We start from the raw sequence: 16,605 nt of genomic DNA on the forward strand, positions 1-16,605 counted from the left end.
CAGGCCCGAGTCTTCCATCCAGGAGGGGCAGATGCTGGGGCATAGTGCCTTCCTGGGCTCCTAGAGGCATTACATTCTGGCCACGGCAACGGATTCTGCCCTTCACTTCCGGCTAATTCCTATAGCCTTGTGATCCCTTCCTAATAGATCTGTCCTCATTAAGGGCAGGGAAAGCCTGTTTCATTAAAAGACGGAGCTTGTCCGTTGAAAAAGGTTATTTATTAGTTGAAATGGATGGTAGCTCAGCTGCACAGGAAAGCCTGGCTGTCCCAAGAGAGGGCCTGTTAGGAGGAGGGCGGGCTTTCCCTAGGGAGGGTGGAATCATCAGGCAGGCAAGCATCTTGCCTGATGCACACTCATTGTTCAACCCACGACGCTGGACAAGGGCCCCAGTGCTCAGGGGAATGGAGAGCTGGTCAGTGAAGAGGATGGTCAGCAAAGAGGCTGGACTGGTCATTAAGGACCTCTTCCTCGGGTACTCTTCCCAGGGGAGGAGGAAGGGGAGGCAGAGACTTCTCCTCAGCTGGGGGCACATTTAAGAAATACCTGGCCAGACTGCTGGTGCATCCCAGAGGAAGCTGGGTGATGACGGTGGCTTGCCAAGACCCTCTTCCTACCCACCTCAAAAGAAAGTGAAGACAGAAAGCAAGAATCACCTTGCTGACATGTGGACCCCTCTCAGGCCATCTTCAGATGGACCATATGCAGACCTATTTGGGCACCAGCTTCATTCTTGCCCAGATGCCCCCATATTTATAAAAGCGGGTGCAGCCCTACTCGTGGGAATGGGGCCACTGAAAGGAACCCAGTGAAACAAAACACTGGCTTCAATCTGAATCTACTTTGATGATCCAGATGTGTTCTGAGTTAATAAACTTAGTGGGAACACATGTCACTGAGTGTTTTTCTGCAAATTTCAGACAAAAACCCAGCCCACTCTAGTTTAAGCTCCTTGAGGGAACAATGTGCTTTTAATCTCTTATATGTGCATAGCGTCCAGCACAGGGTTAAATGTTAGCGGAATTTATGTTGCTTTTTGGTTCACTGAAATGCTGGTCTGAGTTTGCAAGTACTGAGCAAGTTTGCAGGCTCCATACTTGTTTTAGTTTATGATCAGATCCTGCTCTCTGTATGGAAGGAGAGTGGGGATCACACTCAACTCAAAGGAAGTCCCGATGTGGGCCTCGCGGCTCAGCCCTAATGGCCTCAGGGCCTAGACCGAGGGACATCATGGTCTTTGCATTTGCTGTCCCTTTAAAGTTGTCTAACATTTACATCTTACGTACAAATGTTAACCCAGAGAGAAACTATCTCGCTGTCTCCTTCTTCTTGTCTCAGGCATGGCTTCTGTCTGGCCCACGGAGCCAGGTTGCTCCTGAGTCATCTGGAAAGGCCTGGCCCTCAGGCCTGGCCCCTCTCCAAACCCCTCTCCAAGGCAACAGGCCCATGCTTCTTGTTCTGACTTCTCAGAGGAATCTAAATCCCCAAGTATATCTCACAAAATACCCCCTGCTCCCCCAAGAAGAGGAAGGAAACCTTGCCCAGCCCAGCCCTTCTGGCCTTGGCAACAAATTTCACCCCTGATCTAGCTAATTCCTCCAGCTCATCGTGGGCAGGAAAAGCCACTGAAAGAAAGAACTTGTCAATTGAGAAAGAATATAGGATAAAGCAGATGCCTCAACATTTGATCCCCAGAGTATTTGTTGAGCATCTCCTAGGTGCCAGGCACTGTGTCAGGCACTGAGATTCCAGCATCGCCAAGACAGAAGAGGTCCCCGCTGTCATAAAGCTTAGAGTTCACTGCATAAGGGCGTGAGGGATACAAGGAAGAAGAGCAGGTTCAGGGTGCTGTGAACGGGTATAACTGAGGATGACCTACCCTGTCCGAGATGGGGAATGGCTGTCCCTCAACCAGAAAGAGCCTCATCAAGGTAGGAAGAGCTGAGTAGGCAGGAATGTGTCTCCCAGTTCCTAGTCTGGTCAACCAGAGCAAGAAGGACAACCCAGGGCTGAGGATTAGCAGGCAGTGGTGGTCCCCTCTCGGGGGTGGGGAGGGGCAGTTGATGTGGGTCAGGGGGCAGTTTGGGCACTGCTCTTGTCCTCTCTATGTCACATGCCAACTTGGCAATTTGTTGCCAAGGCCAGAGCCAAGGTGAGGACCTTGTGGGGAGAGAGTATGGCCTGTTGGATGTGGGCTGCATAAGGCAGTCTCACTCTGCCAACCTCGTTGCTAGCCCTTGGCCATCATTATGACCGTCTCAGATTACCCTGTAAGGAAACAACCACCAAAACAACACTAGCATGTGCAAGGCATGGTCTGAGCAAAACAGAATCCAAGAACCTCTGCAGATCGCTCATGCCCCCCACAGGGCCCGAGGCTCCAGGCCCCTCTGGGGCCTCCTCTCCCACAGCCTATGGATCCAGGACTCTCCTCTACCCTCCTCTCCTCCCCCAAGCAGAGAAGTGCAGCCTCTGATGTACCCAGTTATGGAACTCTGTGCCTTCTTCCTTGCCAGCTTTGTCTAAGAAACACAAAGACAGTAAACAGTGGGTGGGGGAATGGAGTGCTGAGGTTTTTCTGGGAATGAGAATTAAGATAGGACTCAGGGTCTTTGGCCAGTTCCCAAATGCAATGAGTTTATCACTGCCAGGGACAGCAAGTGTACAAAGCTCTTGGCAGTGACCCCTACTGATTTATGAGGGGTTCTGGTTTGTTTCCACTGCTTTGCAGACAATCAGTCTTAAGGAAAATGTATATCCAGAATCTGCAAGAAGCAGGAGAGCCACTGGCAAAGCCAGCGAGCGCTCACCGACAGAATGAGGGAAAGGGCCAGAGAGAAAGAAGTTTGCATTTCTCTTCTTTGCTTTTTCTTGTCTTTTCTTGTTTTATTTCCTTCCCTCCCTCCCTCCCTCGTTCCCTCTCTCGTTCCCTCCCTCCCTTCCTTCCTCCCTCCCTCCCTTCCTTCCTTCCTTCACTTCCTTCCTCCCTTCCTTCCTTCCTTCCCCAGACCCCTCCCTCCCCTACTCCCTCTCTCTCTTTCTAAAAAACGGATAATTGACTGTGAACAAGCAGAACTACCAGAGTCCACATCTGCCTTCCTGACACGTAGGGAGGCACCTGCTCCAGGGAGGGTGAGGATGGTTCTCCATAGGTAGAGAAACTGATGCCCTAAGGCCCTAAGTCATACTGGACATCTTAGCTACATTCTCAGTGGGAGGAGGGAATCACACCCCATGGCGGTTGACAGTTACAGTACATGGATCTCACCCTGATGAGACACTCCACCCTCATCCAGGGCCAAGCCCAAGGTGGGAGCTTTGCTTACCTGGGACGCTAAGGCAGAAGCAAAACCAACTGGAACCATGGGCAAGATTTTGTAATAACTTTAAATGGAATGTAATCTATAAAAATATCGAATGATATGTTGTACACCTGAAACTCATATAATATTGTAAATCAACCATACTTCAATAAAAAAGATTCAGAAAAAAAAAAAAAAAAGCAATGGAGTGAAAGAAAAAAAACCCTAAACCCAAAATGACTGGAATCAGTGGAGTCCGAGACATGCGGGAGGAGGAGGGAGCGAGCAGCGCAAGCTGTCTCAAAACCACACCTGCTACAAAACAATGTTTTGCAGTGAGGGTCCTCATTTGGAAATCTCCTTTGTTTTTAGATAAGACACGGTGGGCCTCACAGCGCTGGGGAAGGTAATCAGACAAATGCCTGGGCCTTGGGCCCCAAGCATGCTGGGGCAGTTAGACTGCTTCAGAACACCCTTACGTCCTCCTCTTTGCTGTGGGTTCCTGAAACAGCTACAATCTCATCCCCCGGCTTTAGAGCATCCTCCTGGAGTGGGAGGCCGCTCAGCTGGAGCATTGCACAGCTGCCAGGAGCTTTTCTTGGGATTTTCAAGTGTCCTGTTTTTCTTTTGCAGATGTATGTGTCTCTGTCCTCTGTCCTCTTGGGAACACCCAAGCTTCCTGGAACAACATCCAGCCTTTGGGAACTGTTGGGTCCCTTGTGGTCCCTTGAAGGAAGATGACGCTGTGGGGCAGGATGTGACATTGCCGTGTGAGACGCTGGAAGGGGGGCTGGGCTGGGGGCCAAAGGTTTGGATTCAGGTCCTGAGTCTGCCTTTTCCAGCCCCGCCGAGCACACAATTAACCGAGGAAATACAAGGGAACACATGACGAAAACTATACACATGTAAAGTAATGATGATAACTGGCCTTCATGTTGGGACTGTCCTTGCCAGGGATGACATGGGAAGGAGACCAAAGACCAGAAGGTTTCCGGGGAGGAGGAAAGGTGAGTGGAGTCCAGCTGTATTATTTCCATTGCTGTTGTTGTTTGCTCTGAATCAGTGCTTAGGTTTAAACAACCCCATTTTACAGACGAGGACACTAAAGCTCTACAAAGTTGAGTGACTTGCCCAAGCACAGAGCAAGGATTTGAGCCCAGGGTTCTGTGACCCCAAAGCTCACACTCTTCCCTTGGTACACGGTGCTGTTCATGGTCCTTGAGTTGGGGTTTTGAGGGAGTCAGGTTCTGTGGCTGAGACAAAGTCCTCAGCGTGTGGTTAGCAGAAGCGTCAGGGGCCTCCTTTCAATCTTTAATCTGAGTCATCACAGGGGTAGATGCAACTGCCATTCACCATTCCCTTTCGGGAACTGTTCACCACCACGTTGTCAGTGACAGCAACGGCCAAGTCTCCCAGGGTGACACAGGCTCTCACCTCACAGGTCATGTACGACTTGCCTTCCGCACCAGAAGGAAGGGCCGAACTGGCAAAGCTCTGAGGGCTGACCGGGCCTCTGGGAAGTCACAGGCAGCGAGTCTGTGTCACAGAAAGTCACCCAGAAGATGTATGAGTCTCACCTTTCAAGAGACTCTTGAATATCTTAAACCAAAGGTCTTCAGACCTTAGGCATGGTTAGCTGAAGCCTAAAGAAAATGAACACTTTTCTCATCATGGGTCCTTCAGGAGGACAGAGGGTGGGACTGCCCAGTGGTAGGGAATTGATGGGGATCCTAAGTCAGTATCTGCTTAATAAACGTAGAAAAGACTCACTTGAGTGCGTACAGACGCTCCTCGGAGTGAAGGACAGTAGCTTGTCCTCGTGGATGCGGCTTCGGGTGACCATCCTGGGAGCCTGTGGATCTTTTCTTCCAGGTTTTTTCCTTCTTTTTTAAAATTGAAATATAGCTGATTTACAATGTTGTGTTAATTTATGCTGTATAGCGAAGCGATTTAGTTTTATATATATATACATTTTAAAAAATATTCTAGGATCCCGTGGACCTTAAATGAGAAGCTCCCATTTGGATTTCTTTGTCCTTCTAAGTGGGACGTGGCAGACACTGTTTCCATGGAATGCAACATTCAAGTCATAAGAGAGTGTAAGAGTGAATTATCTTTTGCCTTTACATTGCAAAGCATCTGTATAAACATGTTCAATTTAACTGGCCAAAGGGCACAGTATTTTGATGCTGTTCAATCCCTATTCTTAGATAAGAGTAGCTTCAAAGACAGCTTTGCGTATTTCCTTTCACCTACCCGAATACCATGGGTATTAACTTAGACAAATGTTTCCTTCTCCTCTTCAAGGTCATGGGGCTTGGTGCAAGAAATCTCTGCTCTGAAGCATCAACAAAGAAAGTTTGGAATTTAGTTCTCTGACGCCTTCTCTTCAAGAGCTACTCGTCTGTGTGGTAACAAACAGAAACCGCTCACAAACAACTGATTTGTTCTTTTCAAAATGCATCCCTCCCTCTGCCGTTCATTTCCCTAAAATAAAACCACCCACAGGATAAAATGAGTAATTCCTGGAGTAAGCAGTGCCACGGCATTTTTTATTACGATATGTCTGGCATGGGAAGCCTACTAGGAAATGCCTCCAAATGAGGATTAATATCAGGAAACTTGGTGTAGTCTTGTGATACTGGCCCACAACGCCACCACCTCCACCACTGGGGCAAAGATTAACAGCCTTCACCAAGCTAGGAAGACATCTGCTTCTGAGTAATCTGGGGCAAATGTAAACGTGGGCTCCACTGGACTCTGGCTTTTGAACAAAGCAAATGTTAGAGGCCTTGCATTCCTTAATCAAGTTGCTTTTAAACATCTAAGTTTAGGTAAGAATAGAGACTGTTGACTAGAGGCTTCTTGTCTGCTCACTGTGGGTGTAACTCGATGGTGTATTTCTCAGCTCTTGTATCACCCTGGCCTCATTTTGACCTCGAGGTTGCTCTTTGATCACTCCATGCATAGATGATGGCCAAGCGGAGGTTTGGTAACTTAGACTGGGGTCTGCTTAAGAGGAGAGCTTATGTATCTGTATATTCCCAGAGCCTAGAACATCTGGCCCTTAGTGGATATTCCAAGTTTTGCTGAATTGGCATGTTATAGAAATTGGATTTAACCAGTATTTATTGAGCACCTACTATATGTGCTCCTCAAGGTTGTGTGGCAAGATTTTTCAAAGTGGAAAACCAAGGGACAAATGGCCTTTTATTTATTTATTTTAAATGACAGGTACAGCTGAGAGTATTATCATTCTGGACTGAGTTGTCAAGGAAATTTTTTTATTTAAAACAAAACTCTGTGCAGAGCATTATTTTAATATTGTAGGGATTTACAGAAGGTAAGGAAGGCCAGATGTCTGCTCCCAGCAAAGAACTTAAAATCCAGAGGCACTGGAGGCCAGACACTGCAGGTACAGGTCTGGATGGGGCATCTCAGCAGCTACTGCAGGTCAGGAAAGCAGGGTGGCTTGGACATGTAGGAAACCTACATGGGAACCTGCAGGGACCAAAGTCAACAGGCTGGATTGGTCCATCAGATTCAACTGTCAATCCCTTTGATGGACAGATTTCCAATCCAGTCCAATCTCAGTGAAGTGGTTTCTTAGGTCTGTTTTGTTTTATTTGTAAAGAATGATGTGCTCGGGCTTCCCTGGTGGCACAGTGGTTGAGAGTCCGCCTGCCGATGCAGGGCACTCGGGTTCGTGCCCCGGTCTGGGAAGATCCCACATGCCGTGGAGCAGCTGGGCCCGTGAGCCATGGCTGCTGAGCCTGCGCGTCCGGAGTCTGCTCCGCAACAGGAGAGGCCACAACAGTGAGAGGCCTGTGTACCGCAAAAAAAAAAAAAAAAAAAAAAAAAAAAGAATGATGTGCTCTTGGATAAGCTGTGCCCAATGGCAAAAAGCCATCTGGGTCCCTAATATCCTTTGCAATTTCCCTCAGTGTAGAACTTCACAGCCCACAGGTCAAGGTCTCCCAACTCGAATGGGAGAATGAATGTTCATGAAATGGATGGATGGGGAGATGGACGAATGACTGAATGGATCCAGTGACACAGTCCTCGGAACATCCTAGGATACTCTGAGACTTTAAAAATTGAAGCCAGGCAGCCACTGCACCAGCCTGCTGACTCCAGTCTCCCTCCTGCAGCCTGTGGAGGCTCTGGAAAGAGATGAACGCCCTGAGAGGAGGTCTTAGGCTCGCGATACTTCCTGTGGTTTCATTCTCTCCTCCAAAAACCACCGGCAGAGCTTCGGACTCCATGCCCCGAGATTCAGATCTCCCTCAGCTTCAGCTTGCTCTGCTCATCACCATTTCACTCCTCTTTCAGCTCTAAGCCTTCAATGTTTTCCTACTGTCTTCAGACTGAGAAAGTTCAAATTCCTTAGGAAGACACTCAAGGCCCCCCAGATTTGGCTCCTACATACTTTTTATTTTTGAATTTCCACCCCCCCCCAAGAACCCCTTCTAAGAGCAGACCCTTCTTGGGAGAACTCGTTTTAGATCTAGCTTGGAATTTTGAGATCTCAGGGAATACTAAAGCCATTAATTTTTGTGAGTTCACACATATAAGTATATAGCACTTTACTTATTCAAAGAATTTTCAGTGCTATTAGCTCATCTGATTTCTAAAAAACCCTTAGACGACTGTAGAGAAGACATCATCCCCATTTTACAGAGGAGAAAACTAGGGCACAAAAGGTCAAGGTCCTTGCCTAAGACCACATAGCAAGTAGGTGGCAATGCAGCTCCTGCAGATGCCCCAAGATGGAGAACAGAGAATTCAGTCTCTAGCATAAAGAACTGAGTCCTTAAAAAAAAAAATCATGCCTCATTTTTCTTTTTTTTTCTCCCCTCACGAGGCTAAATCTGTGAAACTGGAACAACACAGCAAACAGCTGAGGGCTATGGTCACAGCCCACAGATCTTTATGGAAGATTTGGTCTTGGCCCAAATTTTCAAAAAAGCCAAATGGATCGGCAAAACACAAGTGCAAATGCTGGGCCCATGCTGACGGGGCATCTTGTGAGACATTTCCACAGGAAGCAAACACAGGCAATTAACTTTGCTGTAACAATGCATGTGGTCAGATAAAAGACAAAACCGTCAGAGGGAGCCTGCACCCCACCCCCAGGCCCCATTTCAAATGAATGCATAAAGCTGGCTGAGCCTTCACTCCGGCTGCTGACCCCTAATAGCAGGACATATACTCAACATGTCTATTGGCATTTTGACCACTGTTGGTTGGCTTCTGAGAACCATGTGACCAGCTGAGGAAGCCACCCCAGAGCTCCTGATCCCAATAGGGGGATGGAGGGGGGCATTCCAAAGGGCTTGGGTGTTACCATTCCCACTTCTCAGATGGGCAGACTGAGGAGAGCAAGCTTAAAGGACTTACAATCTTACAATCCTAGACAAAGCATATGGCTGAAACAGGATCAGAGCCTGCTCCCCAGCTTGGGGACCTTCTCTAGGGACCTGGAGTTTCTCCAGGTCTCTGCATGACAACCAAGCCCTCAGCTCTAATAACCTAGGGGCAGTGTGATCTGAGCTGCAGACTTGACCAGCAAGTTGGGAGATCGGAGAGCAAGTCCTGGCTGGGTCTTAGCCTCCTCTCCTTACCTGGAAACTTCTAAGTCACACCCGTGCAGCGGGTGCGGGCAGCATTGCTGGCCAGGAAGGGTAAGGCAGTGTGAAGATCATGGTACTGGCTGACTTCCCCTTGGTCGGTTGGCTCCGTAACACTCAACCTTGATGCAGAAACATTCGTGGAGGTTGGTGGGCTGCTGTTACTGCACCAACATGGTCTACTCTAACCTACTCTCCCATATAAATGAAAGATTAACCACTCCCAAGTCTCTCTATCTTCTATCTTTCTGATTTGTTGAAGTGTTTCAATGATTTTCATGATATATTGTTCAGCACAGTGGTCTCAAACTCTGTCTATTTCTTTGTTATGTGAACTAAGAATGGTTTTTCTATTTTTAAGTGGCTGAAAAAAAATCAAAAGAAGAATAATATTTCATGAACAATGATAAGAAATTGAGCTTTCAGGGTCCATAAATAAAGTTTTCAACACAACCATGCCCACTTATTTATGTATTTTACATTGTTACACTGTTACGGTGTAGCTGTTTTTTTTTTTTTTTTGTGGTACGCGGGCCTCTCACTGTTGCGGCCTCTCCCGTCGCGGAGCACAGGCTCCGGACGCGCAGGCTCAGCGGCCACGGCTCACGGGCCCAGCCGCCTCACGGCATGTGGGATCTTCCCGGACCGGGGCACGAACCTGTGTCCCCTGCATCGGCAGGCGGACTCTCAACCACTGCGCCACCAGGGAAGCCCGGTGTAGCTGTTTTTATATGGCAGAATTGAGTAGTAGTGACGTAGATCACATGACCCACAAACGTCAAAATTTAAACTATCTGGCCCTTTACAGAAGAAATTTAGCCTTTTAAATTAACTCTTAGTTTAGGGTAAAAGGCAGGCTACAGAATCACCCTATTTGCATAAACACTCTTTACACATAAGTTGAGAGAAACAAAACACTAGAATAGGCGTTATCTCTGGGTACTAAGGTTATATGCAATTATTTGAATTCTTTCACCAAACTTCCTAAACATAAAAGTATAAGAAAAGAGTATTGATGACATTAAGGAAATAATATCATAAATATCTTATCTTACTGTGAGCCAGACACTGTTAGTTGTTGACATGCTTCATTTCACTTAATTCCCTTTCTACAGTATAGGTACCATTGTATCTGTGTTCTACAGATGAGGAAAAGAAGACTCAGGGAGTTGAAGTAACTTGCCCAAGGTCAGAGGGCTAGTGAGAAGCACTCTGTATATTTATGATGAAAACACACTTAAGAAACAAAAGGGGACAAGCTGAAAAGAAACTGGTTTAGGAAGAGTACTTTATTAGAATTCAGAGAATCCCAGTCCTAACAGACACTGAGGAGGTTAGAAATGCTTTGGGTATCCTCAGTAAGGTGATACAATATATTTGGAAGTATGTACCTGAAAAATGGCAGAGAACTGTGCTAATGAAGGCTGTGTATCCAGAAACATGTCACGGCACAATGTGCTGACTTCCCAAGTTTTCCCATCAAATATTCCTTGACTTAGTAATAACATAAATGTCAGGAAGAGAGGACTGGTTGACTAAACCATAGTACTTCCACAAAATGGAGTACTATGCAGCTATTAAAGAACCAGGCAATAACCACATCACTGCTGTTAGGTGGCACTGCGATTTTGAGACTGCTCTGTGGTGATGCAGGATAAAGCAAATAACGTGAAGTACTAATGCTATCATCTACGGCGTCCTTGAGAACCAGGATTCTCAGCATAGAGAAAGGTGACACAGACATAAGAAAGAAGTTAAATAGAATCCCCTGTAGTTTTGAGTTTGAATGGAAAGTATCAGTATGTACTCGTGATGTATTTTTATCAGAAATAACAACTACCTATTTCCTAGCTCTGGCCACTGGAAAGGCCTAAAAACGACGACCAACCCAGGAACAATGAGTGCCTCTAAGTGCCCAAATTATGGTCTCTAAAAACCATTTCCCCCTAAGAGGAACCAGCGATTCTTAGAGAACTAGCTGATGCCAGGTCTGGGGACTGGCCTGGATCATCTTAGTTTCCTTGGTGTTTGAATGACATAAAAGACTAGTAGGGTCATGTCAGAAGGAGCCAACAGGGCAGAGATGGCACGATCCAAACACTGATAAAAATAATAAACAAAATGGATAAAACACATCAAATATGTTTAAACCCACAGGTTTACAAGGATACTAAAAGACAGACACACAAAAAACCCCTCATTGGTCACCACTGGATGATGACAGTAAACCATTCATTATTTTTTAAATTGGCAAATAAAGGGACTGCATCCAACACATATTCCATCTTTCCTATGTGAACTGTATGACTAGATAATCAAATGGTAGATGCATTTGATTATTTGTATTTCAGTTAATAAATGAAGAAAGAATGATAGAATTAGAACAGCATTTTGTAACCCCTAATTAACTAATGGATTTAAGCAATAAGCATCAATAGCTGCTAAAACCACAAAGAGAGACAATTAGACATCATGTGCCTTCTGACAAGACAGCACAGCACAGTCTAGGAAGTAATTTTGCCCACAAAAATCAAACTTAAATCTGATTAAACACCTAAGTCAAATGACCAGTTTATAGGAAATGCAGATGGTAGAAGGACACGTTAAATAGTACCACAGCGTTGCAGTCAGAAAAATCCAGACAATGGAATCTCTCCAGCACAAAGGATCCAATTTCTTCATTAAGTAAATGGCAAGGGGTTGGGGTGGGTGGGTGGGGAGGATGTAAAAGGAAACCGTAGATTACGAGGCGCTTAAAAGACAAGGTGATCTACTGTGATGTGTGGGCCCTGTTTGGATTCTGATTTTGAATAACGATTTTAAAAAGGCATTTATGGAACTACCATAAATTTGAACACTTGCACGACATTTGATGATATTAAGAGATAACTGCTAATTTGTTAAGGCATTGTGGTAATGTTAAGACCAAAGGGTCAGTTTCTCTTAGAGAGATACACACCTAACTATTTACAGTGAAATGATACAGTCTTGGATTTGCTTTAAAACAAACGGTGAAAGAATAGGTGGGGACACAGATAAAAATGAGATCAGTCTTGTATAGACGATTGCTGAGTCTGGATGAGGGTCCACAAAGGTTTGTTGTTCCATTCCTTCTACTTTTCCACATGTTTACAAGTTTCCATAATAAAACATGAAAATAAATCCTTCCTGATATCATGATCAGAGCAATAATACTGGGCGGGGAGCATCATCGTTCTGACCAGTCTCCCTTTTCTCATGTTTCATGAATAATGGAGAGTTGAGCTTTGTGCTTCAGATTGTTCATCTGGGGAGCTTCTCCATCACCCATGGGGGTTCTCCATCACCCATGGAGCTTCTCCATCATCCATGGAGCTTCTCTATCACCCATGGAGCTTCTCCACTACCCATGGAGCTTCTCCATCACCCATGGGGGTTCTCCATCACCCATGGAGCTTCTCTGTCACCCATGGAGCTTCTCCATCACCCATGGAGCTTCTCCACTACCCATGGAGCTTCTCCATCACCCATGGAGATTATCTACTACCCATGGAGCTTCTCCATCACCCATGGAGCTTCTCCACTACCCATGGAGCTTCTCTATCACCCATGGAGATTATCTACGACCCATGGAGCTTCTCCATCATCCATGGAGCTTCTCTATCACCCATGGAGATTATCTACGACCCATGGAGCTTCTCCATCACCCATGGAGATTATCTACGACCCATGGAGCTTCTCCATCACCCATGGAGCTTCTCCACTACCCATGGAGCTTCTCTACACCCATGGGGATTCTCCATCACCCATGGAGCTTCTCTATCACCCATGGAGATCTCTCCACCACCCACTGAGATTCTCTATCACCTGTGGAGATTCTCTACTACCCATGGAGCCTCTCCATTACCCACGGAGTTTTGCCATCACTCTCCTCACCACGATATGTCGCTATGTGCTTGGGACACATACACACACGTACAAAAATCTATTGGGAAAAAAAAAAAGATTTCTCATGACTTAAATATTTTGCTTTGAAGGTGCAAAGGGTGCGAGGGACCTCATAAAGCAAAGTCACTGAACTCTACAGAACCAAATCTACCTGGCACAGGTGTTCAGTGGAGCTCATGACCAGGGGGAGAGAAATGATAGTCGTGGTATTGAGGTTGGTAGGTATTTCCATTCTGAAGTTCTGAGCAAATCTGGATGATGAGACACTGGCTGTGTTCTCATGCCATTACCTGCATCGGTGACTGTTTCCTAAATTAGGTAATGTCCGTGGGAGGGCAATCTCGCTAAATTCTCACCTGGGGACCTTACAAGTGAGAGAAATGAAGAGGGTCGAGGGGACAAGAGCAAAACCTTAAGCCCTGTCATGGAGTGTAGGATGGCGGAAGAAAATAAACGTTAGGACCCAGGAAGTGAGAAATGGGTCTGATGCTCATCTCTAGAAATGGCCCCTCCCAGCCCTCAAGTTAAGCTTGCTGCTTAGGAGGCTTCTGGTTCTTCCGTCAGCCTCACCAGCAGCTGTGTGGTAACGGTGCTTAGCAGGGGTGTGAGTTTCCCTCCCCCAACCACCAACCATGGGTCCCTTAAACCCTAGAGCTCATCCTGTTGAAGCACTTCATTTACTGGTGACACTGCCCATTTCCTTGTCTGTCTCTCCCACTAGGCTTTAACTCCCTTGAGGGCAGGGGCTTTGGCCCCTGGTATCTGGTATCTCATCACATGGCACAAAGCTCCCCAGTCACCACAGGGTTGGGAGTCACTGTGGAAGCAGGGCAGGGTGGTAGTTATGAGAGTGGGCTTGACCCCCGGCCCCGCCAGCTACTGTTCCCAGTTTGCCAATGTTGTGCTATGGTGTCCAGATTCTACTATGACTTATTACAGGACTTCAGGTTTTGTAAAACACTCCGAGGTTTTCCTGGAAAAGATACCACGTGTAATGGTAAATTTCTATTTCTATTGAACAACGTAACTCATCTAGGAAAACAATCCTCCTGGAAATTTTTTGTGCACCTACCTGGAATGGTCTCCACTGATGGCCTTATAAATAACAAAACCTGAAATTGTGACTACATACAACGCCTTGGATGTGTGTTAAAGGGTGGGGTGGTGGAGTGGAAAAGTGAACATCTTGGGACAGAACTATTCGACTAGATAAGCAAACCTGGGCATCTTCGAATGTGTATCTCCCTCCATCTTTGACGTTTTGACTGGTTATCTCGTAGCTGTGAGAATCCAGATTGATTGCACTTGGGGCTCCGGGGGCCAGAAACTCTTGCCAGATTTCTTCCACCCTCTTGGCCACATCTTGTAGGGGTTGTTTCTTGAGATCTTGGACAGCCAACCAGAACCTGAAATGGAAGCACAAAGACAGTCTGTTCCATGGGCTTAGTCAATAGCTGCTCTGCTGGACATGGTCCCAGAACTGACCTCCCATGGCATTCACTCTGCTGCATCCCCAAGCCTTCCCAGTGGCCACTCCACACATCACGAAGGCCGCAGGGCCTGCTGAGAATACAAAGGCGTTCCATTATTGCACTAAATGCATGTTAGAAGGTCACTGTGCTCTTGATTACCAAAAAGAGATTTCTCTCCCTCTACATCAAGGTTTCTCAGCCTCGGCACTATTGCCATTTCGGGCTGGATAATTCTTTGTTGTGAGCGTTGCCTTGTTCATTGAAAGAGATTTAACAGCAATCTTGGCTTCGACCCATAAGATGCCAGTGGCATCCCCTCCCCAGTTGTGACAACCAGAAAATTCCTGGACATTACCAAATGTCTTCTGGGAGATAAAATCACCCCGGCTGAGAACTACCGCTTGACATAGAGGCCACGCCACAGACAATGTGAGTCCCTTTGCCATATCTGGTTGGGATGTGGCGGCATCCAAATGAGGGAGAGGCCAAAGAAGCAGATAGAATCTGGGCGTCATTAAGAATATTCGAGCTGGAAGGACCCAGTCATTCATATTATAGATGGAGAAACCGAGCCTGTTTGCAACACCAGTATCAGGCATGGTGCTTGGCATATAGTAGGTGCTCAATAAATGTCTGTTGGAATGCAGATGGGCTCATCTGGAACAAAGCTGAAGGGACATACGTGGGGAACCTCTCTACTAAAAGAGTCTCCAGGGATCACTGGAGAGAAAAACCTCGTGCTCACATCCATATTTGCCTCCCACAAATCCCTCAGCAGCAGCATGGTGTTAGAGAGGTGGGCGCGAGCTGTGAGCTCTTTTCTGCTGAGAGCAACAGTAGCCAGGGCCAAAGCTTGGACAACAGCTCCCTAGGTCATGAGGATGGTTCCCGAGGCATCCCTGGAGAGGGCTTTCAGCAGGACTCAGGTCTGGGTGGCACATTTCATGCCCTGTGAACAACAGAGTCCAGTTTCCCCATCAATGAGACATGAGGACAGGCTCCTGGCTATGTGGTTCCCACAGCCACGGGTATCACACCTACTCAAGCCAACAAAAGGGCAGGGACAAGAGAGGCTGAACCACGACATGGAAGAAGGTGCATTCAATCTGTCATCGAATTTCACCCACAGTAAGATGTACTCTGTTTTTTAAAGGGTAAGCATATTTTTCTGTTGCTCTTCAGAGAAACGTCTGTGTAGTCAAGTGCATGGCCTAAAGGTGCCACCCAGTGGCCAACTCAGGTAATGCAGCTCCATTTACACAAGGACAGAAGACTGGAGAGAGTGTGTGTGTATCCGTGTGTGACACAAGCTCTGTGAGCTCCAACTCTCCCCCTGATTTGCCATTAGTGATTCTAACGATCTCCCTGAAGAAAACTCTCATGGTTCCCTCGCTGGTCCTGAAGAGCGAGAGGCGGGGAAGGAGACAATCACTTCACTCGACCAGAAGATAAGGAAGTTCTCATCCGCGCTGTGCTGCTGTCTCGGAACTGCTGTATCTTTCTGGGCATCTCTCTCCTCATGGCACAGTGGGTACAAAGCAGGTGGAGGGGTACGTGAGACAGGTCTGGTCTGAGCACTTCCTATCTGGTGTAACTCTGAAATGCTTTCAGGCCCTGTGGGTGGGAGCCGTGGAGGGAACTGCAGGGCGGCCACAGGCTCAATCCTGGGCCACTCTGATCCCTCAGAGCTCACCTCTTCCTCGGGTGGCCTGGGTGGGAGGTGCCTGGGGTTCCTGCCACTGCCATCTGCCATCACCTGCCCTTCAACACCAGCCCTCTATCTTTCTGCCCCAGGTCTTTGGTGCTCACGTCCTCTGGCTATGCAGGGAGAGGGAAACTAGTGGCTCTTTAACCGGAGTCTGGTGGGCAGGGGGTAGAGTTTGAAGGGGGCTGTTAACTGTCCAATTGTTCAGATGGGTCTTTGAAACTCAGCTGGGAGTGGGTCTCCTCCATCCCCCTGGACGTTCCCTAGGCTCCTCGGGTCTCTCTGTCCCCCCACTAGGTCTGCCATGAAATGAAGGAGGTGGCCAAGTATTTAAAGGTGAAAATGGTCATCTGGCGATGACAGTACCTGTAAGGTTTTCTTCTCCTGGAGGACCGTGTTTGATGGGCAGGTGAAATTTAGGAAACCAGTCCTAAAGAAAGGAACTGGCGTTGGTTTTTCAGAGGACTGGAAGGAGGGCTAACGGCAGCTCGCTGAGTCCTCTGCAGCCCCAGGGAGCCACCTCGGGCTGAGGGCCGGGCTGGGAGCAACTTCTCCGGGCCAGTGTCCTT

At 47.2% G+C, this 16,605-nt stretch overlaps 1 protein-coding gene across 3 annotated transcripts in view; it reads right to left on the minus strand.

The window, feature by feature from the left end:
• Window positions 1-16,605, minus strand: part of RGS6 (regulator of G protein signaling 6) — a 575,129-nt gene that overhangs the window by 35,450 nt on the left and 523,074 nt on the right. For all 3 annotated transcript variants that reach the window (XM_067731476.1, XM_067731467.1, XM_067731459.1), the window contains exon 15: window positions 14,079-14,265. In XM_067731476.1, the coding sequence (XP_067587577.1) occupies window positions 14,079-14,265 (187 nt within the window). The remainder of the gene's footprint in view (window positions 1-14,078; window positions 14,266-16,605) is intronic.

Source organism: Pseudorca crassidens, chromosome 1 (genome assembly GCF_039906515.1).
Source record: "Pseudorca crassidens isolate mPseCra1 chromosome 1, mPseCra1.hap1, whole genome shotgun sequence".
Lineage (NCBI taxonomy): Eukaryota > Metazoa > Chordata > Mammalia > Artiodactyla > Delphinidae > Pseudorca > Pseudorca crassidens.